Here is a 26,276-nt window from a genome sequence, read left to right as displayed (position 1 = left end):
ACTTTTATCATACTCCTGTTAAATATCCAGGGATGCAAACGGGTGAGGGGTAAAATAGGTGAGAACTTTACGTGGATAGAGAAAACATTCTATGAGGTCAGGACACACACACACACACACACACACACACACACACACACACACACATATACATATATATATATATATATATATATATATATATATATATATATATATATATATATATTATTCTTTTCATGCTCATTTCTAGACACTATTAAGTATCTAATTCTAACAAGTAAACAAGTTGTGTCTTATAGTGCAAAACAACCCTTTATAAAACACAAAAAAGGATTCAATAGATGTGGGAGCTAAATACATAAACAAAACAAAAGAAAAACAAGACGACAACAGCCAGATAAAGTGTATGTTGGAAATCATCTTAGCTTCTTTATTAACACTTAAAACTGACAACTGAAGATCCCACTGGTTACAAATGCATCAATATGAGATACTTTGTACACCAAGTTAAACTCGATTTCTTCTGATGTTTAGCCATCAGAATTTCAAAGGACCGCTTCCTTTGTCTTGCTGCACGCCTCAGCCAGCCTTGTCACTCAACGAGAAAAAAGATCAGCCTATTCAAAATCAAACTATTTTATATTAAGCTTTTAATTCAGCTTATATAATATTTGAACCTGGCTGAGGGCCAATACAAATTTACCTTCACAAATGAAAACATTTAGTCATTTGATAATCATCTCAGATCTAATCTCTTGTTCTTCAGTGATTGGCTGTTCACTGCACACGTCACACTTTTATTTGCTCTTTTCTGAGTATTAAAAGACTGCGGATCAAGACCTGAGTTAACGGCGATATCTGAACTTATCTGAACAGAGACTCTCTGCAAACTACAGACTGTAAGTATCTCTTTTACTTTACTTCGTATCTCAGTAATTGTGTATTTCTATGTTGCTGTAGATCAGTAATTGTATTGAGTGAACTGGTAGTGGGTCTCAAAAAGAAACAGAAAAACAGGTAACATTTCAGATGAATGTCATCTTTGTAAAGTATTTATGTCGGGGTTGATGACTAGTAAATAAAGGTGAGCGGTGCAGATCATATTAACTAACACAATGATGATCAGTGTTAGATTTTCTCTTCACAAACACTTTCTTTGTGCTGAACTGCAGAATATATAAAGCAAACTGGAGAATTTAGCTTCAACATAAGTTGGCTTAAACTATCTAGTGCAGGGGTGTCCAGTCCGCTCCTAGAGGGCCACTGTCCTTCAAGAGTTTAGCTCCAACCCCAATTAAACACACCTGAACCAGTTAATCGAGGTCTCATTAGGCGTACTAGACACTTCCAGACAGGTGTGTAGAGGCAAGTTGGAGCTTAAACTCTGCAGGACAGTGGCCCTCCAGGACCGACTTTGGACACCCCGTGTATAAAATATTATTCATGACAACTTTCTGAATATTTTTCACCATGGTAATGGATACGACAATGTTCATGTACTTGGTCTTGGTATATTAGATGTAGAAACAAACTTTGTTGCATATTTTCATGTTATCACTTTAATAAACTATAATTACACTGAAATGTGCATGTCAAATATAATAGGTTTTCAACTGAATTCAATATTTAATAATGAAAATTATGCTATATGAAAATTATATGAAATATTCACAGCTTTAAATACAATTTTAAGCTGCAGTGTATAATTACATTTATGCGAGCGTATGCAAATGTATGCACACTATACTGTCCATGTCCAGAAGGGGAATAAAAACATCATCAAAGTAGTCCATATGAGACATCAGTGGGTTAATTAAAGTCTCTTGAAGCATCGAAAATGCATTTTGGTCCAAAAATAACAAAAACTACGACTTTATTCAGCATTGTCTTCTCTTACGCGTTTGTGTTCAATCCTCAAATAAAGATTCAAACGGTCATGAATCAGCGGATTGATGAAATCACGTGATATTGGCGATCCGAATCATTGATCGAATCTACATTTCCATAACTGTTCATTTCACACCAACATAATGAATTATTCTGCATCTGTGGGAGTGTGGGTGGGCTTTTGATATCGCGCTTCTACTTCCTGCTCTCTACCGCACAGACCCGAGTCCCAAATCCGCGCAAGATGTCAGCGCCATATTCATATCTCTGGATTCTTCACTTTTCTTCAGCGGAAGAGAATAAAGTCGTGTCGTTTATGGGTTACGGTCTATGGGTAACACACATTACATTTTCAAAATGCAATAAAAATGTATGTAACATAAAACCTTAACAAACATAACTGATTAGAAAATACCTAAGAAGTAAGTTATTTCAACAAAAATCCATCAAATGTGAGGTGTTTTTTTTTACTGCAAATTACACAATGACGTACTTTTTCATCATTGACGCGAGGGAAACTATCCTAGACGTCGTTCTAGTGTTATTCACAGCACACCATGATATAATTAGCCAAGCAACAATAAAACTTCCAATATACACAAATAGGCTGATTTAATATTACCTGTCGAGAAGAAAGCAGGCAACGTCGGCTTCCTTTTTAAAATCGTTGCTCCTCATGAGCTCTTTCCATCTTGGAAAGGCCACTCCAATATTTACTTTTGTCTTGTTGATTTGCCCGTTGTGTTGCCGTCTTAATTCTCTTTTCCGCTTCCTTGGCAACACATTCTCACACCCAACTCGTCACATATGGACGCTTGACCAGGACCCCTTGTCGTCACTTTTCAACGAGCTGGGCGTACCTTTATCGTCAATTTTCGTCGCGCTGGGTGCTCCGTTCATTTCAATGAGAAACCTGCCGTCAAACACAGACGCATTTAATTCTTTGCGTTTGTAAAAGCAGACATGATTTTATTAATATTTAAAGGCTACTTTTATATTTTGGAGCAACTAACCCAACTCCTACCCTAAACCTACCCACATCTTAACAATATAAAACACATACCAGGCAAATAAATGTACAGTCACAAGTATTTATTGCAAAATCTGACCAAAACAGTATAAAAGTATTAGCTCATGTTGCATTCGAAGTCTTCTGAAGTCGATACGATGTCTTCATGTGAAGAACAGAGTTGATCTTGATGTTTTAATCGCTGAAATGATGATCCCGTTGCCCCGTGAAGGAACTCATTCATATCTCATTCAAATAATTCAAAAGACTCTTAAAGGGGGGTGAAACACTCAGTTTCAGTCAATCTCATGTCAATCTTGAGTACCTATAGAGTAGTATTGTATCCTTCATATCTCCGAAAAGTCTTTAGTTTTATCATATTTATAAAAGAAATATAGGCTGTACCGAGTCTTTCCGGAAAAAAACGAGCGCCTGGAGGCGTATCGTGTGGGCGGAGCTAAAGAATGACAAGCGCGCAAAGCGGTGACGTCCTCAAGCGGAGAAACCACAGCTAATACAGATAATGATCCAGAATCAAATCTGAGGGAGAAATAAATTGAACAGGAGAAACGGCAACATCTGTGGTATGGAAGTTACTGTATTTAATGGCCTCTCCACATTTCTGTGTGTTTACTCGCAGTGTATGAGGACATGATTCGGTTTATGGACTATTGTATGCGACTAGACCTTAGAAGTAGCAAGCAAAACGGTTTTGCACATCAGAATACTGTAACGTTATACAGAGAACAACAATGGAGTAACCGTTAGCGCATTTGAATGACGAAGCACGCGATCGTGTCGTTTACTGATGTTTACTCATGCGTCCGTAGCCAAAAGCAGAGACATTTGAAGCAGATTTACTCAAGTAGTTTAAGTTAACTCACCGGCTGCTTCCAAAGCAGGACCGACCCTTTATCGCTGGGACTGCTCCGTCAAAAACACACTTCTTTGGTATGATTTGGTAAACTCCTGACAGCAGTGGCGTGTAAATCCACTTTGAGACGCGACTGAAACGATGTTGTGAAGCTTCCCGTCATTTCTGCTTTCAAATCGGTTCAAATGCACCGCTGCCTTCCCGGAATGCTGTGCTGAAGCGTTGAAGTCGCTCGACGTCAACCATAGGAATAAAGAGAAGCGCGGCGCCACATAAGTGTTCAGGGACGACTGGATCTGCATCTGAGAGACTGTTTACGGCGTGCTCTAGTCACGCGCACCCTACCGGGAGAAGAGCCCGTACGGCCCATACAAGGACCTTCCGTTCTTATTAACGTCAAGCCGACCCATACTCGGAAAAAAACTCGCCGAAACTTGTGAGAAACCGGAAGGAGTATTTTTGACACAGAAATACTCCATCAAATACTCCAGAAATACTCCATCAAACGTCCAACATTAGTTTTTGAAACTTTGTCTATGTTTAGGATGGGAATCCAAGTCTTTAACAGTGTAAAAAGCTCAGTATGCATGAAACAGCATTTCACCCCCCTTTAAACATGACACAATCAGTCACAAGACACAGGAGACCCAATGACATTTTACAATCAATGCTGACGTAATGACGCAATTGGTCACAAGACATATGAGAGCCAATGCAATTTCACTATGAAATCTGAAGTACGGGCGGCAATATTTGAAATTTGATGTGTTTGTTCATGATCTTCAGCGGATGGAGATGCTGATCGCTTTTGGGGATTTTCTTCATGCAAATCAATCGTTTGGCCTCGGAAAACTTGGATTATTTAACTTTTTTGAATAACTCGTGGATGCAGACGTATGTTATCCTGTGTTTTATGAGCACCCACCGTGTCGAAAATTGACGATAAAGGTACGCCCAGCTCGTTGAAAAGTGACGACAAGGGGTCCTGGTCAAGCGTCCATATGTGACGAGTTGGGTGTGAGAATGTGTTGTCCTTGGCGACTCTGGCAAATATCCTCGAGAATAAGAATGATCCTCCATCATCATATAGCAGCCTCAAGCAATCCCCCTCTTCACATTCGACACGGTGCCATCGAGTGTTAAAACGCGAAAAGCGAAGCTTGAATTTACGGGTATGTCCCTCTTTGGCAAATGTACTTTCAAGATGGAGGAGCAACATCCGAACCCTCACCCGTATGTATATTCAATGCCATTTTATAAACTTACGAGAATACTTTATTACTTGAAAGAAGTAAATATACATTATTGAGCACATATATTTTTGAAAGAACTAAGTGATTTTAGCTAAGAATAAACTAAAAAAGTTACACAGTGTAGCTTTAAAATCACAATCATTGTATAGTGTGGAGGATAGTGCTTGAAGTGGGACGATACTCACCTCTACATTTTACTCTCAGGCCCCGTCCACACGGAGACGCGTTTAGCTGTATACGTATACATTTTGTACCGTATCAGCGTTTCGTCCACACGGATCCGGCGTTTTAGAAGCATGAATCCGATATTTTCTGAAACCGGGTCCCGGTTTCAGATAAATCTGAAAACGATCATCTTCCGTTTTTGTGCGTACAGCGAATCCGTATATTTTCTGAAACGTCCAGCACGGTGAAGAGTTAAAGGGACACAACTACGGGCACTGGGCATGCACACATCAATATCGCGTCATTTAATTAACGTATCTGCATTACTGTAAGGGTATGTTTCGGGTCGGGGTAGGTGTAGGCATTAATAAAACACATCTTTTAAGTAGCAAATGTATTTATTGTTATTTTATTGTGAGATTTTGCCTCACCTCCGACCACTGCTATACCCCTTCTAGCCACAACTCTTCTTCTCCGTTTTTAGTGTATTTCTGTGGCAGAATTACAGCACCACACACTGGCCTGACATGCAAACTACATTGTTTTTAGTCAGTTTCGGTAATCTCGTGTGGACGCAGATTTTTCTTGAAACGAGGGGGAAAAAAAGATCGGATTTGGAAAGCGCTGGCTTCGTGTGGACGGGGCCTTAAGCGTACCTGCACCTTTTCTTGCGTACCGCTACTTCTCGCCGTTAAAATGGACATATAATGGTGCATTCACCATGACGCTCCAATAATATTAAGCCTTGTTTATACTTTTATCATTCATTTGTTTCTTTTTTTACAGCCTCGTGAGAAGAGAAGAAAGAACTCTTGAAACATTCAATATTGCTTTACTCAGAAAGAAAGGTATATCAGACCGTCCATTAATTCCACTTAAACATTTCTTCACTAATCACAACCAAACTGCTTTAGTAAGTCAAATGTCAGTAAAGGTGTGTTAATGTGTGTTTTGTTCATCAGGTCATGGAGATTCATCAGTCTGCTGTGATTCTGCTGCTGGTCTTGAGTGTGTCGTTCTCCGCTCATGGTCAAATGAATGTTAAACTTCTCAACCAGAATGTCATTCTTAGTAATTTACCTGCGCAGAGCTGTGGCTTAAACAAACACATCAACGGAACTGCAAATGGCTGCAAAAAGGTCCACACCTTCATACAAGCTAATATAGGTGCAGCTATGGCAGTTTGTGGTAGAGGAGGAATTTCACAGGGCGGTGGTCTGTATAGGAGCAGAAAAACCTTTAATACGGTGGTTTGTACATTGAAAAGTGGGTCGAAAAGCCCAAACTGTCAATACACAGGGGTCAAGTCCAAACGTTATTTTGTGTTGAGGTGTGCAAGGGGCTGGCCTGTAAGTTATGAAAAAAGCATATAACTGATGAAGACAGGCTGAACAGAGCTTCACAATATTTTTCAAATCATTTATTCAATTCTCATCTTTCATCTTTCTTTGTTTTTCAAGTGCAAAAAAAAAAAAAAGTAGGTTAATGTGCAGTGGTTTGAGCAGTTCTTCACGTGTGCTGTACACATGACAATCAATGAAGCTCAGCTGTGAACGTGAACACCACAGATTTACACACGGATTAAAAAAGCTGATTTTTTTATTTTTATTTTGAAGAACATCATACAAATTCAAACTAAGCTGAAGGAAAATTCACCCCTCTGTCTTTAAGAAACTCTATGAACGAGGATATCGTCACTGCTCCATCATTTACTTAAATGAGCATAATGTTAAAAATAACTTTAGTGGGTTTATGGATATTCTGCACTTCTTCATGCATGTCTCTGTGTGTAACTGTACTAATCATCTGCAAGATTATTTTAATCTTTTAATCACTCTGTCAACACTTTTTGAGCATTCAAAAACTTTTGGACCCACTTTATATTAGGTGGCCTTAACTACTATGTACTAACATTGTAATTAATCATTTGATACAATGCACTTATTGTGTACATACATGTTTTTACATTGTACTTGCATAAAAAAAATACCTGCATGTAATTACGTCTGTAATAATTTCTAGTAGTTACATTTGTAATTAAACAGTTGTCACTTCCCTTACACCTAACCCTGCCCTTAAACTGACCCACACCACCACACCTGTCCCTAACTTCAATATCAGCAAAAGTGTTTTGCAATACAATTTGAACACAGTAAGTACATTGTACTTATTTTTTATGTAAGTACATAGTACTTAAGGCCACCTAATATAAAGTGGGGCCAAACTTTTTAATGGAAGTAGTGAATGAGGAAAACAGATGAGTGAAGAAAGATGCAGATGTTTTTTCCACTGTATTCCTCAATAAAACTTCTCTACTACCCTTAAACTCGTCTGCTGGATTGTCTTGCATCTGAACAGCAGCAATTTGAAGGAAAATAATCCATTTACTTTGTTTTTTTGTCTTTATACTTCATAACATTAGTTCATAGACATTGCTATCAACTAGTGTCTATTTTACAGATAAATGTGCATTGAGGCGACCTTCAGCCTGCTTAAAGACGCCAGGATTATATTCTGCTTCAATAGACACCACAGTATTGCTGTAGTATTATCACTTTTGGGTCCAACGATACTTTAACAGTCTTTCAAAAAGTTAAAAATACTAAGACTAAGATCAATACATCGTAATGAAACATTAAGCAGAACCTTTTTATGACCTGGGTTCACACCAAGGATGATAACTATAAACATAAAGATATAGTTCCAAAATCTCTCTCAATATTAAAGAATAGCAGAGTTCCCACCACTGCGATAACGAACTGCACAGAAAAATGACGGTTAACTGTTGTTCCCTGAGAAGGGAATGAGACACTGTGTCCAAACGACACTTTTGGGGAACGCCCCTCAGAGAACGCCGTTACTAACTAAAAAATAAGGTTGTAAGATTGAAGTCTTGGGAAAAAATCTATAATAATAATTTTCATAGTGAAAGGACAAAGTCCAGGTTAATGTACAGTTATAGACAATTACTCCAAAAGTAGAAACGTAGAAACTTAAGCTGCAGAAATATATAAAGTTAAAAGACTAATATGCCTCAGAATCTCTCTCTCTCTCTCTCTCTCTCTCTCTCTCTCTCTCTCTCTCTCTCGTATAGGAGTGAATATGACCATTGTTTGAATTGATGAAAGGAATTTTTGATTGTTTCAATGAGGTTTTTTCTGTGCAGACTTTAATTTTTGGTTTTAAATATGTGAAAAGTAGACGTGGTGAATGTCAGTTGTTGAATTTTGTACTCGGAAAAGCGAAAATGGCAATCTACATTACTAGGAAAAATCATTTAGAACAAAGGAATGATAGTGATGTGGAGAGGGTTTTTAAAGTAATGATGAAATCCAGAATTGTTGTTGATTTTCGATTTTATAAAGTCATGAATAACTTGATGAAGTTTGAATCTATATGGTGTCATAGAGAAGCCTTATGCTCAGTTGTGAATGAAGAGTTGTGTTTTGCAGCAGTTTTATAAATAACCACTAATGAATTGTTAATGAATTTACTGTGAAAGATGTTTTAAGGTTTGGTATTTATTGTAATAAATGTAATTTGTCAAAGTCTCTCTCTCTCTCTCTCTCTCTCTCTCTCTCTCTCTCTCTCTCTCTCTCTCTCTCTCTCTCTCTCTCTCTCTCTCTCTCTCTCTCATCTGAGCCTGTATCATAAGTGATAAGATATTTACAGTAAGGCACAGTGCTTCAGTTGAAAATCATACCGACTCATTAAAGGAATGATACAAGCATAAAAAAAACCCTACATTTCAGATTTGATAGATTCAGAGGGCAACTTGCAGTTAAGTCTTTCAATTACCTAATGCATTTAAGAGATGAGATCTATGATCTATTGATGCAGAAACATGAGGTCTTTTTAAATAATTTAAGCAAAATAAAAAAAATACAAAAGCAATACATTTTAGTTTCAACAGATGTATGCCTTACTCTGTGACCAGTAATTTCTTTATCTCCTCCACCATGATACAGGGCCAACGGCGCTGGTTACAGAGGCAGCAGATCATTACACCGAAGGGACGGGTGTGATATCTAAATTCACTGAGTGAATCTCAACATTGTAATGTTGCTGCTTTGACGATGTCTACGTTATTTTGTAATCAAATACTGCTGTCATTAGCATGTTTCCATGTTTTAACACTATAAGGCAGTCCCAATGGCTCTGTAACGGATTCACAGAGGCAGGATTCAATTGCAAGTAACTAGTTTATTGACAGAAGTGTCACAGAAGCCAAAACTCAGAACACAGAAGAAGTCCGGATAAGACGGAGCAGTGAGAGAGACTCTGTTGGCGACACGGGCAGGCTGTGAGCAGCAGTGACTCGGGAGCGCGGTTGAGGTAATCCGGGAAGGGATCCAGCGTTTCACGGAAGGGGGAAACGACAACCAACACGGAGACACAAGGGGAAACATCCAACAACGCTCTGACAAAGACAAGAGAGAAACAGAGAGACTAAATAGGGTGAAGGTGATGAGTTGCAGCTGGTGCAGGTGATCAGCCACAGGTGCGTGATGAGCCAATCCCAGGCTCCGCCCTCACCTACATTCAACACGCACCCAAGAGTGAGACAGGGAATCCATGAACCGTGACAGTACCCCTCCCCCTAGGAGCGTCCCCTGACGCTCCCAGCCGACCTTACCTGTTGATTGTAATCATCAATAAGGGAGTGATCCAGAATGTCCCTAGCAGGAACCCAACTTCTCTCCTCCGGACCGTAACCTTCCCAGTCCACCAAGTACTGGAAACCGCGTCCCCTCCGTCTAGAATCCAGAATGCGATTAACCGAATAAGTTGGTTCCCCATCTACGAGTCGCGGCGGTGGGGGAACCGGGACTGGCGGATTAAGGTGGGAGTGAAAAACAGGTTTGATTTTGGATACATGGAAGGCGGGATGAATCCTCCTGTACGCCGGAGGGAGTTTGAGGCGGACTGTCACCGGACTAATGATCTTGGTGACAGTGAACGGGCCGATAAATTTGGGAGCAAGTTTATTAGATACGGAGCGGAGAGGAATGTTCTTGGTAGAAAGCCACACTTTTTGACCGACGACGTAAACGGGAGGCTTAGACCGGTGGCGATCGGCTTTAGCCTTGGTGCGCGCTCCCACCTGGAGCAGAGTCTCACGGGCTCTGGTCCATGTGCGATGACACCTCTGGATAAAGGCGTGAACAGAGGGGACCGCGACCTCGGAATCCAGACTAGGAAAAATAGGTGGCTGGTAACCTACACTACACTCAAATGGCGAAAGGCCCGTAGATGATACTGGTAACGAGTTATGAGCGTACTCAACCATAGAGAGTTGCTGGCTCCAGGATGAAGGATTCTTGGATACCAAACATCGCAACACTCTCTCCAGATCCTGATTGGCTCTCTCGGTCTGACCGTTGCTTTGGGGGTGATAACCCGAAGACAGACTAACCGTGGCTCCTAGTAATTTACAAAACTCCTGCCAAAATTTGGACACAAATTGGGAACCTCTGTCAGAGACCACGTCCATCGGGAGGCCATGTAACCGAAAGACGTGATCTACTACAGATACCGCTGTCTCCTTGGCTGAGGGTAATTTGGGCAAGGGAATGAAATGTGCTGCCTTCGAGAATCGGTCCACGACGGTCAAAACGACCATCTTGCCCTGGGAGGGCGGGAGGGCGGTAACAAAATCTAGAGCGATGTGGGACCAGGGTCTCGAAGGAACAGACAGCGGCTGAAGTAACCCCTGGGGAGGTTGGTTAGATGTCTTACCAACCGCACAGACCGAGCAAGCCAAAACAAAACTGCGAACGTCGCGAGCCATAAGTGGCCACCAAAATCGTTGCTTTATTAAACTGCAAGTGCGGTTTACCCCTGGATGACAGGCAATGTTGGAGCAGTGACCCCATTTGAGGACCTCGGATCTTAACCCCTCCGGAACGAACAAACAACTCGGTGGGCCGCCGGGCGGGGGCGTTACCCCTTCTAAGGCCACTTTGACCTTCGATTCGATCTCCCATGTGAGTGTAGAGATAACTATCTTCTCTGGCAAAATACACTCGGGAGTAACCGGGCGTTCGGAAGCATCAAAAATACGAGATAAAGAGTCGGGTTTGATGTTTTTAGACCCGGGGCGGTACGAGAGAACAAAGTCAAAACGTCCGAAAAAAAGTGCCCACCGAGCCTGCCTGGAGTTGAGTCTTTTAGCAGATCTAATATATTCAAGGTTCTTATGATCCGTCCATACAATAAAAGGTACCCCCGACCCTTCAAGCCAATGACGCCACTCCTCCAACGCTAACTTGACGGCCAACAACTCTCTGTTACCAATGTCATAATTGCGTTCGGCAGGAGAAAGACGATGGGAGAAAAACGCGCACGGGTGCATCTTGTCATCTGAGGGAGAGCGCTGTGAAAGAACCGCTCCTACCCCCACCTCTGACGCGTCGACCTCTACCACGAACTGACGTGTGGGATCAGGGGCGACTAAGATGGGAGCCGAAACAAAGCGGCTTTTCAGTTTGGCGAATACAGCCTCGGCTGTATCGGACCACCTGAACGTCATTCGGGGAGAGGTCAAGGCAGTCAGAGGTGCGGCTAGTTGGCTGAAATTGCGAATAAAACGCCGATAGAAATTGGCGAACCCCAGAAACCTCTGTAGGGCCTTACGGGAATCTGGACTTGGCCAATCCATCACAGCCTTAACCTTGTCGGGATCCATGCGCATTCCCTCCGATGACACGATGTACCCTAAAAAAGGAACAGACTGTGCATGAAAAGCGCATTTCTCCGCCTTGACAAAAAGCCCATTCTCTAGCAACCTCTGAAGCACTCGTCTGACGTGTCGAACATGTTCCTGGAGAGACGAAGAAAATATCAAAATGTCATCCAGGTAGACATATATGAATTGGTCGACCATGTCTCTCAACACATCATTGACGAGTGCCTGGAAAACCGCTGGGGAGTTGGAAAGGCCGAAAGGCATGACCAAGTATTCAAAATGCCCCCTGGGGGTATTAAATGCGGTTTTCCATTCATCCCCCTCCCTGATGCGAACCAAATGATAAGCGTTACGTAAGTCCAACTTCGTGAAGACGGATGCTCCCTGTAACCTCTCGAAAGCTGAAGACATCAACGGCAAAGGATAGGTATTCTTTACCGTGATGTTATTCAGCCCTCGGTAATCAATGCAAGGTCGCAGAGAACCATCCTTCTTCCCCACGAAGAAGAACCCCGCCCCCGCTGGAGAAGAGGAAGGGCGGATGAATTTGGAGGCTAGAGAATCAGAAATATATTTCTCCATGGCCTCCCTCTCTGGAATAGAAAGAGAGTATAGTTTGCCCTTAGGCGGAGACTTACCTGGGAGTAAATCTATAGCACAGTCATAGGGACGATGCGGAGGGAGAGAAGCAGCTCGGGACTTACTGAACACTTCCTTCAGGTCGAGGTACTCCGGAGGCACGTTAGACAGATTCACCGTCTCACTCTGAAAAACAGAACGAGAAACAGACGAACAAGCAGACACCAAACAAGACTCATAACATCTATCACTCCACGCAGACACAGAGTTTTGTCCCCAGTCAACCCTTGGATTGTGTAACTCCAGCCAAGGGTGACCGAGGACAACGGGAGCCAAAGGGGAGTCCAGGATGAAAAATGAAATGCGTTCTGTGTGGTTGCCGGAAGTGATCAGTGTAAGTGGTTCAGTGGTGAATGAAATGTCAGGGAGAACTTGTCCGTTGAGTGCGTTGACAGAAATGGTGTTCTTGAGTGCAATGGTGGGTATGTTAAGTTTGTGAGCAAGGGCAGAGTCAATGAAGTTACCTTCCGCTCCCGAGTCGAGGAGGGCGAGGCTGGAAAAATCCTGAGCTGCCCACAGCAATCTCACCGGGAGGAGAGTGGAGGATGAGGTCTTTTCCACGGAGATCCCGCCCGACAGTAGCCTTCCTTTTACCGCCGGGCGTGGTCTTTTACCGGGCAGGAGTCTAGCAGGTGTCCGTTCCCGCCGCAGTACAGGCAAAGACCACGGGATCTCCGTCTCGCCTTCTCCTCCCGGGAGAGCCGAGCTCGACCCACCTGCATGGGCTCCGGGTCGAAGGTGTAGCTGACCGCATCCGTAGCGCTGGCCTGAGGGCATTCGACACTCCCATGCTGAGGCTCCATCCTGGACCTCAGCCGACTCAGACGAGCGTCCACCCTCAAAGCAAGGTCAATGAGACCGTCAATCTTCTCCGGAAGGTCGATGGCGAATATCTCCTTCTGGATGCGGTCAGCCAGCCCATGCAGGAACATGTCCCACTGTGCCTCCTCGTTCCACTTGCACTCGGCGGCCAGGGTGCGGAACTCGATGGAATAATCCGAGACCGAGCGGTTACCTTGGCGGAGCTCTGCGAGTTGACGTGCCGCTTCTCTTCCGGTCACCGCTCGGTCAAACACCCTTCTCATCTCTGCCGCCAGCGTCTGGAACGAGGAGCAGCAAGGATGTTGGTTCTCCCACACCGCCGTTCCCCAAAGTGCGGCTCGTCCGGAGAGCAGGGTGAGGACGAATGCCACCTTGGATCTTCCCGTGTTGAAAGTCTGCGGTTGAAGAGCGAAAAACAAGGAACACTTGGTAAGGAAAGCTCTGCAATAATTGCTCTCACCGGCATAACTCTCGGGGGTAGGCAGACGTGGTTCCGGTTGCCGTGATGCAGATGGTGTGTGGGGAATCGGCGGTGGGTCGGGCACAGTGGGACCGACGAGTTGTTGCATCTGTTGGGTCAGCTCGGCCACCCGTGCCACCAAGGTGTGTACTGCCTGTCCTGTGGCAGTTAAGTTCGCCTCCTGCTGGTCCAGTCTCTCGTTGCTGCTGGTCAGTAGGGCGTTGATACTCGCTGAATCCATGGTTGGTCAGAGCGTTCTGTAACGGATTCACAGAGGCAGGATTCAATTGCAAGTAACTAGTTTATTGACAGAAGTGTCACAGAAGCCAAAACTCAGAACACAGAAGAAGTCCGGATAAGACGGAGCAGTGAGAGAGACTCTGTTGGCGACACGGGCAGGCTGTGAGCAGCAGTGACTCGGGAGCGCGGTTGAGGTAATCCGGGAAGGGATCCAGCGTTTCACGGAAGGGGGAAACGACAACCAACACGGAGACACAAGGGGAAACATCCAACAACGCTCTGACAAAGACAAGAGAGAAACAGAGAGACTAAATAGGGTGAAGGTGATGAGTTGCAGCTGGTGCAGGTGATCAGCCACAGGTGCGTGATGAGCCAATCCCAGGCTCCGCCCTCACCTACATTCAACACGCACCCAAGAGTGAGACAGGGAATCCATGAACCGTGACAGGCTCTCGACTGCACCTTCACACATACATACACTAGAGCTGGATGTCTGAGCCTAAACAAGCCATCCACCCAGTTGGAGTTTGTTTGCTACTGCTAAGTGCTGGGTTTGAGAACTACAATAGTAGATTCGTATGTTTTCAGACTGAAAATGAATCGCACAGCAACAAGTAAGTAAACGATTCAAACAATTGTGTTTTTAAAATACATCATGTAAAGTTAGATTGTTTATGTGCATGGTTTGAAATCGCTTCCAAAGCTGGAACTAGCCGTAAAACCGTCATCTTTTAGGAAAGATTGAAAACATAAATCCACATGTAAATACATTTTTGTAGAAGCTCACTGAATTTGAGTGGAAAACATGCAACTAACTGGAAGAATTGTTTTTATTTTGTACAGATATAAGAAGGTCATTTAATTTATGTTAACATAAATAACCTGAGGGTCATTAGTGGCGGAGATGTAGATCTGGGTGTTTTATCCAAATACATTTTTTTTTAGTTGGAGGCAGGATTTGACATGTCTTGAAAATATTTGTATGTTTGTTGATATTATTGTTATGAAGGAGCAAATTATTATTATTATTCATTTGTTTTTTGTAATTCTGTTGTAATTAGGGGTGTAACGATTAGTTTTAACAACGATTTGATTCAACTGAAATAAATCACACTGTCACACTGATTTAAATTTTTGGCTAAAAACTTACTGAATTGATTTCAAGTCACTGAAACGTTTCGGATCATATCGTTCTAAATGTACCAATATCGTCCTTAAATCGTATCGACAACCTCATATCGCGATACAAATCGAATCGTTTTAAATCGTTTGCTTTACTCCACTGCGTCCCACACTTTGCATTGCACTTGGTGATGTAAGGCTTGGATGATCTGCTCGGCCATGGAAACCCATTCCAAGAAGCTCTCTATGCACTGATCTTGAGCTAATCTGAAGGCCACATGAAGTTTGGTGGTCTGTAGCTTGTAGCTATTTTGCAGAAAGTTGGGGACTGTGCGTCTGTCATTTTACGTGGCCTACCACTTCGTGGCTGAGTTGCTGTTGTTCCCAGTCGCCTCCACTTTGTTATAATACCACTAAAAGTTGACCGTGGAATATTTAGTAGTGAGGAAATTTCACGAATGGACTTATTGCACAGGTGGCAACCTATCACGGTACCACGCTTGAGTTCACTGAGCTCCTGAGAGCGACCCATTCTTTCACAAATGTTTGTAGAAGCGTCTGCATATCTAGAGCTTGATTTATACACCTGTGGCCATGGGAGTGATTGAACACCTGAATCAATGATTTAGATAGATGTCCCAATACTTTTGGCAATGCATATACATCTTGTTATAAGTCAATATTTACTTTGGTAATGACACATTTGTGATTTTCTCTCAGCAGTTCTCTGAAACGTTCACTGCAGCAATAGTATTGCCTGTTGCTGATATAATGTGATTAAATTATTTCTACCATTTGGTTATGATCTCTTAAAGTCTCTTACTCTACAACTCTTCTTATGTCACCACGATTGACTGCTTCCATGTACAAGAACTTATAGACTGGGGATCAAAGTTTTATGACATTTTATGCCAGGGTCATAGTGTTAAAGGGATAGTTCACCCAAAAATTTAATATTTGTTGTTATTTACTCACCCTCAAGTTGTTTCACACCTGTATGAGTTTTTTTCTTCTGTGGAACATAAAATAAGATATTTTAAAGAATGCTGGTAACCAGATAGTAGATGGCACCCATTGACTTCCAGAGTTTTTTTTCCTACTATGGAAGTCAGTGTACATCAACTATCTGGTTCATCTGGTTACCAGAATTCTTTAAAATATCTTCTTTCGTGTTTAACAAAAGAAAGAAACTCATAAGGGTTTGACAAAACTTGAGGGTGAGTAAATAATGACAAAATATCTAAATTTTTGGGTGAACTATCCCTTTAATATTTCCACTTTTGACAATTCTTGTGTAAGGCTGCCCTTGTGTAACTTCTTTTCGTTATGTTATGTGCACATCATGGGCTAGGCCTTGGACACACTTATACACTTGCATGCAAACAGGAACTCAAGAGACGTTGAACGTTATCTACTCATTATATTTCTTGATATGCTATATATGGTAGGGGGTGATCTTTGATTGCTATGATTGGATGGCCTGGACATCGTGGAGGATTCTGCTTTACCTTGTGTATAAATATGACTCTTCTTTCTTAATAAACATGAGAGAAACTTGAACTCAACCGCATCCATGACGAACGTTCTCGTATGTGTAAAGTATCTGTCTGTACTGCAGAACACGGAGACGACAAGAAAAGCTTAATTTGAAGCTTGTACATTACCTTAAACCAGGAACTTTTGTAGTTCTCTCTTTTGCAAGTACAGTATGTGCGATGTGTAGTTTTAACACTGTCTGAGCGCTGATCTCGCAGCTGAATCTGTCTCCAAACACACCACGTTATTTAACAGAACATCACTTATTGAAGTTTGTGAATCGATTAGAATTGTTAGCAGGGACGTCACTAGGATTGGAAGACAGGGGGGATTAGCCCCAGGGTATTTTTAACTTGTGTCTGCAAAATCTTAGATCGCTTGTTCAAGCTAGTCTACAGTTTTCCATAGCAAACCAAAATATCCCCTTTCCTTTACCTCAAGAAAACGTAGCTAAAAGTTAGCAGGTAATTTAAAAAAAAATTCACGTTAATTTGTGACAATGTATTGTTGAAGACATATGTGAGTGTATTTGAGCTTGTAGGGTCCACGTGGGGAAAAGGGGCCGTTTTGTGGCGTTCGTGGCTGGCTAGCACCACTGACACTGAAGAAAACCGGGGTACCACTTATTGGCCCGGAGGTAGATAGTGGGTTAACATCTAGTTAGAGAGGAAGGGGAACATAGGTGGACCCCGACAGGCTTCACTCAGGAAAACTTTCCCTAATATTGCTGCGGAGGGGAAGGTTGTGTCTTCTCAGTGACGGCGGGGTGTCGTCAGACACGGACAGGGAAGTCCGAAACTATTTTATTCATTTGTAAATTGTTTGTCATGTTCAGCCTCTTAGTGGCGACGGGGTTTATTACAATATATATATATAGACTCAGTGTGGAAACGATCGCCGCACTGCTCTATACGCACCGCTCCTGGAACGGTTCGCCAGAGCGTCCGCTGTCATCCGTTAACATAGGTACGGGAAAAAATATGCACCGAGTATGTGTGAAATGGGCATCAATTGCAGCAGAACAGCAATTAACGCTCTGTAAGCTGCCACAGTTGCAACGAGACGTGCGGTGCATCATCTTGATAGCACAACAACTCTTTGTACTTTTGTCATTATCTTTGTACTTTAGTCCAACTTCCGATTTTTCATGGTATTTTTGGTAGCTGGATATATATAATTGTTGCGTCTAAATATGAATGAGGTTATTGATACATCAAAATGTTATTGTTCTTTATTATCATTTAGGGCTTACTGGCTTAGGAACATTTTAGGGTAGCTTCAGCCCCCCTAAAATAGGCCTAATGACGTCCCTGATTGTTAGAAGATATGCTTATGATTGTGAATCGTGGCGAAGACACAATTACATCTCATGAAAATCGGAAATTCTTTTACCGTGAATGCTGATGGAATCTGCCGAAAGGGGGTTTAATGTAGCCTAACTAATACATTTGAAAGGAAAAGATTTTAGAATTGCTTCCAGCGCCGTGTAGACAGCGTGAGTGGGCTGGCGGGCGAGTGACCTGCCGGAAATGCCGGCCATGCGTATAAACTGTCAACTAAATGGAAGATGGCTACACCTGTTTGTTGATTAGCTCTCCACCTGCGTCAATTATCTGATCATGCTTCTGCCCCCACACTTGATACACACTTTATGGAGTACGAACTCCCATCCCACCACCCTTACCCTATGGCGTGTCATATGCACGCCATAAACTGCGTCGCATTTGCATACCTTGAGATCGTGTTGCATATTTAATATAAATGTGTATCGAATGTAAAACAGTTTTAAATAATTTAGTTTACTTAATTTATTAGCTCACTCGTCAAACTATGTTTTGTAAATATGATTGTGAATTGTTGAATATATTTATGGAAAGAATTTGCCATTTGTTCATTGATTGACATTATTTTGCATTTGAACCCCTTTAATTTCTTATAGCAGACGGAATTTTAGTGTCACTGCCAGTGAAGGAAACAGGTGTAGACTCAAATCAAGTCAAATAAATAAATACATTTGTGTTTATTTTTTACCAAGATATTTAGGATATTTTCATTATATTTTCTTAATTTCAATGGCGATCAGGTGTAATGTCTATTATGACCTGTAGATGGCAACAGTGTATAATATACAGGAAAGTGAAAGTGAAAGTGACATAATGTGTATAGTGTCCCATACTCGGAATTTGTGAAGGTAAAAACCAAGTAGTATCGTCAACTACCCCTTTAATAAAATATACATTCATAAAGAAATATTCTGAATAATAACATTAAATGGTTTTGAGAACTAATGTTTAGCAGTAAATTAATGTCAGCCCTTCAGAGGTTTCATAGTTAATGGGGACATGAAAATATGATGATTAAATCAGTTATGGTTTTATGCTGTTTGTTTGCATGTGTTATAATATGAACCCAAACATATTTTACTCATAAACTTTTATGATCTGTAGGGAAAATATGTTTTACAGCTCCTGTTGTTTGTTTTTGTCCCACTATGCCAGCAATGATTTAACTATTTAAAGCTACAGTGTGCAAAAACAGAAAGGCTAGCAATAGAGTGGTGCAGGTATGCCATTACTTTGTAGGCCAAAACACAGTTCTAGTGTTGTCCCAAAATCAACTTAAAAAAAAAATGGTTTTAATAAGGTCTGTGTGAACACAAGCTCAAGACACTATCACGTTTTTATTCTACAACAAAAAAATGTATTGATCTGATTCTGACAATACAATGTGGCAAAAATAGGCAAACTACAGCTACATGCTTTAGAAAAACAAACAAGGAAAAAACTCATAGATTGACTGCAACATAATCAGTTATTAATATTTAATTGGTTCTTCTCGTTTTTGCATGTTCATAATTTCTTTGTATGATAGTCTGGAAAATTATATCCTTACAATTTGGCATGTTTCATTGCATTATCAAAAAATCAAACAATTGACTATGCAATTTGCTTACAAAATCTTTAACACATTTTAAATAATATCTATAAAGTGAAGATCATTTTTGGCCAAAACTAACATTCAAACCATGCAGCAAAAGCAACACACTTCTCAGGCTTCCCTGGACTCATTGAGGGAACTCGTGTTCACATCATCCCTCCGGCTGTAAATGAGGAGATGGATATCAATAGAAAAGGATCCCACAGCATCAATACTAATTCATGATCATTTAGCACAATGTAATTTTTTCAAATACATTTAAGTAACGTTTTGGTGTCTTAATTAAATGCTTGTGCTATAATTAGATAAAATGATTGGTGTCCTGCAGCTGAGACTTCCCCCTTGCAGCCTGAAGCCTACCGGCTGACTCAGCAGTTGAGGGCGGCCATTTATCCTTGACATCATTGTAGTCCTTAGTTTGCAACACTTAAGCCGGGTGCACACTGTGCGATTTTGGCCATGATTTGGCCGTCTGGGACAAATTTAGCAAATCCTAAAAGATTCCTCTGATCCTAGGCTAAAATCTAACGTCTTTGGTCGTTAGTTTGACATGTTCACCGGCAGCCGATTAATGAGCGATGCGATCAAATTTTACCTCAGACGAAATTCTGGCAGTGTCAGAAGATTTGGCACAGAATCCTGCAGTGTGACTTCTCCTACGACGACAGTCAAATATCTCCGTTTTTCAAGACAAACTATGACCAAAACGAGTACTAGAGATTTGTTTGTAGCCAGCATTTCAGTCCCGCGTGTAATGCACCTCACTGTCACCGAGCGCGTCATTCACTGATGATATAAAACTCCGGATGAGTTTTCTTGCGCGCGTCCGTTTTTAGCGCGCCTTCACTATCGTACAGTCTGACATTAATGTCAACTGAGATCTTACAGTGTGACACGGCGATCATGTTCGTACAGTCTGACAAGGGACATTCGCAAAGAATTTTGAAAAATCGCACAGTGTGCAGGACCCATTAAGTAACACCAAGATTAGGAGACTATTATAGAGAAGCTAAAAGCAACTTAAAGTAAAATCTAAGACTGATTCTTTAGTGTTAGCTGAGGCTCAGTCAACATTTAAGAATCAGTCTTAGACTTTACTGAAAGTTGCTTTTAGCTTCTTTATAATAGTCTCCTACTCTTGGACAAATCCAACTTTTTACTAAGAATTCGTTGACACTTAAGTCAACTTAAGACTGCTTTGGACTGTTCTTAAGAACATTTCTGAGAAGCTTTACACATATTTATCAAGCTTTTCAAAGTGCAATTTTAGTCTTAAGTGCTGAGAATTCATGAAATCTACCCCTACTTTCAAACTAAGAATAAAAGCAAGTTATCACATTTCTTAAAGGTGCCCTAGAATGAAAAATTGAATTAACCTTGCCATGGTGAAATAATAAGAGTTCAGTACATGGACATCACATACTGTGAGTCTCAAACATCATTGCCTCCTACTTCTTATGTAATCTCGTGAATCTAAAACACCATGTAGAAAAAAAAGTGCTTCTCAATATAAACCCAACCGTGACGCAAGCGTTGGGGATCATTAATATGCACGCCCCCAACATTTGCATCTGTCCAAACATGTTCACTGTCAGACGGAAATGACGGAGCGAATCATCAAGACTGCAGGTAATCAAGCTGCTCGCATGGACACACTTCATGTTCCAGGCTGTTCAGGAGACTTTTCTACCCTTCCCACAGAGAAAAATGTCAACAGTCATGGTTGATGTTTATAATCCGATACCACAACAATTTAATTCAAGATCGTTCGTTTGTTCAGCCCATTTCAAGCAAGCTTAGCTCAGCGTCTTAAACTGAAGAAAGGGGCAATTACAACTGTATTCCTGCAAGCAGTCAGTAGCGATTTATCCACTTATTAAAATTAAACAATTTCTGATTACATTGAAAGTTTCTTAGAGAGACAGCATTGTCTAGATAACGCAAGATGCTAGAACAGTAACAATAGGAAACAATATAAGTTAATGTGTGTCTAATGACAAAGGGTAATATTATTTAGTATTACAAAATACAACCATAGATACTTCTAGCAAACGTCATCTTTCCACCATATAAGTTAAAACGATAGTCATTTGATAAGGCTATTCATTTTGTAAAAACATAAGTTATATATTTATATTTTTGAGAACTGATGTATGGTGTTTCCTATGATGTTTTTGCCTATTTGTATTTCAGATTAGGCTACATCACAGTCACTGCGTAACGTTAGCCTACATTGTGACTAACGTTATATACACATGCAATATTGTTGACGAAAAAAGACAAGTCTAAAATGTAGACTGAATGACACTTTAAGCCGAACATCTCAAATGGAGATTGATAAAATGCAGCTTACTTGTTTATTGGTGTTTTCAGATCATCTGCGCGAGAGAGAGAGAGAGAGAGAGAGAGAGAGAGAGAGAGAGAGAGAGAGAGAGAGAGAGAGAGAGAGAGAGAGAGAGAGAGAGAGAGAGAGAGAGAGAGAGAGAGAGAGAGAGAGAGAGAGAGAGAGAGAGAGAGAGAGAGAGAGAGAGCATGTGTATGGTTGCCAGATTGGACATTGTTTAGGTAAAACACCGGATTGTATACAGTTTTTTTACACAGAAAAGCTCTGTTTGGGGGATTTAATTACTGCACGAACGCAAGCTCTTTCTCGCGTGCGGATGATCTGAAAACACCAATAAACAAGTAAGCTGCATTTTATCGATCTCCATTTGAGATGTTCTGCTTAAAGTGTCATTCAGTCGGTCTGTGTTCTGTCAGGACGGTCAGGACTCACGAGCCGCTTCACTGAACTGCTGTGAGCTGCTGAAATAAGCCAATCAGAGAAGAGCTCAGTATGGAAGTAAAACTGTGCCACTGGATTTTGAATTCTAATTTTTAGCACTGAATTTTGTTACATCGAATTTTTAACACTGAATTTTATTTTGCAATTAAATCAGACTTTGAATTTTAAAAGCCATCGAATTTCTAGCTCTGTTTTTTTTGCCTATGACATTTTTTCAATGTTTTAAAAAAATTCAGTGTAAAAAAATTCAACGTCTCAAAAAATTCAGTGTAAAAATATTCAGAGTCAACATCCGGGTAACCAAGGAGAAGCAATCGATCCCTGTATCAAATCATCCAACATCCAGCCAATCATTTACGTTCCATTGGTCATGTGACGCTGAAACAGGAAGGCGGGGAACAGGGCCGTTTCTAGCCTTTCTGGCACCCTAGGCGAGATTCATATGTTGTGCACCCCCCCCCCCCTTTTTTTTTTTAAACTACAACTTATTAAGTAAATATGACTTCCTTATTTCATGGGCATATTGTACATGCATTAATCGAATAATGTAGCTAGGTTTATTATCTCTGAGATCACAGATGTTGGGGGGTTCGGGGGCATGCTCCCCCGAGAAAAATTTGATTTCTATGATCTACATATGTGTATTTTAAGATGTTCTGAAGGCCAAAAAATTAGATAACAATAGCTTGAAAACCATGTCACTCGGCGCCGCTGCGGATTGAAGAACACACTGACACAAAGACTAAAAGACGGGACGAAGCTGTAGCCGAAGCCTTGCGCCAGTTTCATGTTTTAAAGGTTAATCACATATTTTTTTAGGGGGGGCTGATGCATAAGTTCATAAAAAAGGGCCTAGTGGTTATGACAGTATTAGCCTACTTGCTCAATTTACACTAAACAGCTATCTCTGATGTAAAAAAAAAAATTATTCAAATTAACTGCTATAATGTTCTGCACCTGAAATGAGCATGGCGTGTGGTCCGTCCAGTACTAATATTCAGTGTAATGTTTTGCTCAACGTTATGATAGAGGGACCAGCTTAGTAGAGAACAAGTAACCAATAAGTAGGCTTTACCTGTATATTTCGCTTTCTTTTTACGATACTGAGCCCCTGATGGCTTTGACCTTTTCATGATGATGAAACTAAAGCACGCTGTAACGAGTAGTAATATAGTGTGGCCCCTTTAAGAGTTGCGCGCGCTCCCTGCAAACGAAGTCTGCATTTTGTGTATGTGCGCACTGAGTCTTGAGCTCCCATCATGTGTGGGGATTATTTTCTGTTTTCTGTTGCTAACAGTTATTTTGTTTTATTAAGTAATGCTGTGGACGGAAAGGGAGTTTGTGATGAGAGTTCAGCGGGGAATAAAGTGCGATCTGTTTGATGTTAATCGCCTCCGTGTTTGCATCCACTCTCCAGATACATTAAGTGAGCTATCCGCATTTTTCACTCGGACACAAGCGTTACAACGCCACGGATGACGTTCCCTGCCGCCCTCTACATGATCTCATTTCATTACAGCAGCTCCACTATCACCATGGCGACTTCACTCCAATAATCGCAACTAATCATAATGCCTTGAAATAGCAAAAGTACGAAATATTAATAATAAAATATATATGAAACAACTAAAAAATCTTGTTGGGGCGGGGACTCATTGACGCCCCCCAGCTGTTGGCGCCCTAGGCGACCGCCTAGTTTGCCTATGCCTAGAAACGGCACTGGCGGGGAAGTTCACTTCAGGTGAGCTCAGCAGCATGGCTCAGAACACACACGATGGCGCTTCAGTGAGTTTACTCATGACCAATGGAGCGTAAATGATTGGCTGGATGTTGGATGATTTGATACAGGGATCGATTGCTTCTCCTTGGTTACCCAGATGTTGACTCTGAATATTTTTACACTGAATTTTTTGAAACGTTGAATTATTTTACACTGAATCTTTTGAGACGTTGAATTTTTTTACACTGAATCTTTTGAGACATTGAATTTTTTTACACTGAATTTTTTGAGACTTTGAATTTCTTTTTACACTGAATTTTTTTAAAACATTGAAAAAATGTCATAGGCAAAAAAAACAGAGCTAGAAATTCGATGGCTTTTAAAATTCAAAGTCTGATTTAGATGCAAAATAAAATTCAGTGTTAAAAATTCGATGTAAAAAAATTCAGTGCTAAAAATTAGAATTCAAAATCCAGTGGCACAGTTTTACTTCCATAGCTCAACATTAATATTCATGACTCTTCCAAATAAGGCAAAAACAGAGCATTACATCCTAGGGACAATTTCTAGGGTTGTAAATGGACCTGTAAAACTGTATCTGGACCATTTTAACCCTTAAATAAGTCACATACCCTCTATGTAGATATCAGAGAACAATTTAACATATTGTTTCAAATCATTCTAGGGTAGCTTCAAAGCTAAGAATCCCTCTTACTCTCCTAGTTATTTAATACAGCTGGAGAGGTCTCTCAAGTGGTTAGGAGTTGCCATGGGGTTTTGTGATGGCACTGAGGAGACAGACGTGTGTGAATCTTTCAGCAGAGGAAGAATGTTTTTGAAATGTTTATCGATGAGCAGTTAATCAAATGGTATTGTTTGGACAGAGCAGGCATCATCTTTGTCAGCGCTTCTTCCTACCGCAAATTCGGTTTTACTTTTTGAATCCATCCTGGCTGATTATATCATAAAATCTAGGGTATATATATATATATATATATATATATATATATATATATATATATATATATATATATATATATATATATATATATATATATATATATGGGGGTCAGTTAACAGCACACAGGTTTAAAATGTGGAATTAAGACATGCTGGAAAACATGTTTATCTTTCATTTCCAATATCATAATGTAAATGGTCCTGGTAAGAGACAGACTCAGATTTCCCGCAGGCATCACGGCTTTGTTGCTTTGTTTAATAAAGTCTTCTTTTGAGTTCTGGAAGTCTGCATCTTGAGCATTACTTTTGCAAGATGGAGAAGACTTTTCTCCATGACACTGCGTGAGTGTTTCCTGCGTGTTGGACTGAGAACGTGTTTATCGTCTTTGAGCATCTTCTGTTAGCAATGCAAAGTTCTCTTAATCAAAACGTGTGATCTGTCATCATACCAAATTATGCATGATGTGATGTTTAGACTGACTCGTGCTAATCACACAAAAACTCAAAGGATGAAACTATATTATTGAGGTATGAATATTAGTTCCCAATGAGTGGAGTGTGTGTTTTTATCCTGCAAGATAATTAACACAGCTTAGTACTTTTTGCTTTTACTTTTAAAGTAGACTATAAAATAAATATTTTCAGTATTAATATAGAGTATTTCAACTGTTTTTGCACCACCTATTCAATTACATTTTCAGATATTTTTCAATTTAAATGAAACACAACTGCAGTAAGCAGGCTACATTTCATCAATTGTACTCTGATTAATCACTGTACAATTTTTAATTACTGTGTGTCCTAAATAAAGGTTTTTTTGTTTTGTTTGTTTTAATGTGTATCATTGCAGTTCTGACTACATTGAATTTGAAATTAGTTTTTTAAAAGTAAGATTTTCCATGTTCCTTCACCGTTGAATTTGTGAGCAAAGATTTGATCGAGAGACTCTCTGTTTAATTAAACCAGCTGCACCTATAACTTTGCCTAAACTTATTTCCCCGAGCAACCAATGACAAATATTGACATATTATTGGTAACCTGGTGTGGAGTGTCTTTATATGTAAGGGAATGTACACAGTTTAGTGCTTCTTTTCTACTTTTAAAGGAAAATGTTGTCAAACTTTCAATTAGGGTCCAATTCCCACTATTGACTCAATAAACTCATAATTACTTCTTATTAATGGTTATTAGGTTGTT

General features: G+C 40.7%; 2 protein-coding genes across 2 annotated transcripts in view; both read left to right on the top strand.

The window, feature by feature from the left end:
* LOC137040049 (ribonuclease-like 3) overlaps positions 1–26,276 on the top strand; it is a 136,327-nt gene that overhangs the window by 60,092 nt on the left and 49,959 nt on the right. The gene's annotated exons all lie outside the window — the stretch shown is intronic.
* On the top strand, positions 6,136–6,622 carry LOC137039705 (ribonuclease-like 3). The gene has a single exon (XM_067414979.1). The coding sequence runs from the start codon at positions 6,136–6,138 to the stop codon at positions 6,541–6,543; it is 408 nt and encodes a 135-aa protein (XP_067271080.1). The 3' UTR covers positions 6,544–6,622.

Source organism: Pseudorasbora parva, chromosome 14 (genome assembly GCF_024679245.1).
Source record: "Pseudorasbora parva isolate DD20220531a chromosome 14, ASM2467924v1, whole genome shotgun sequence".
Classification (NCBI taxonomy): domain Eukaryota; kingdom Metazoa; phylum Chordata; class Actinopteri; order Cypriniformes; family Gobionidae; genus Pseudorasbora; species Pseudorasbora parva.
Note: the sequence above shows the minus strand (reverse complement) of the source record. Positions and strands in the feature narration are given on the sequence as shown.

Bases quoted from the DNA above. Each gene is read 5' to 3' on its own strand.
- LOC137039705 (XM_067414979.1), top strand. From the start codon at position 6,136: ATGGAGATTCATCAGTCTGCTGTGATTCTGCTGCTGGTCTTGAGTGTG.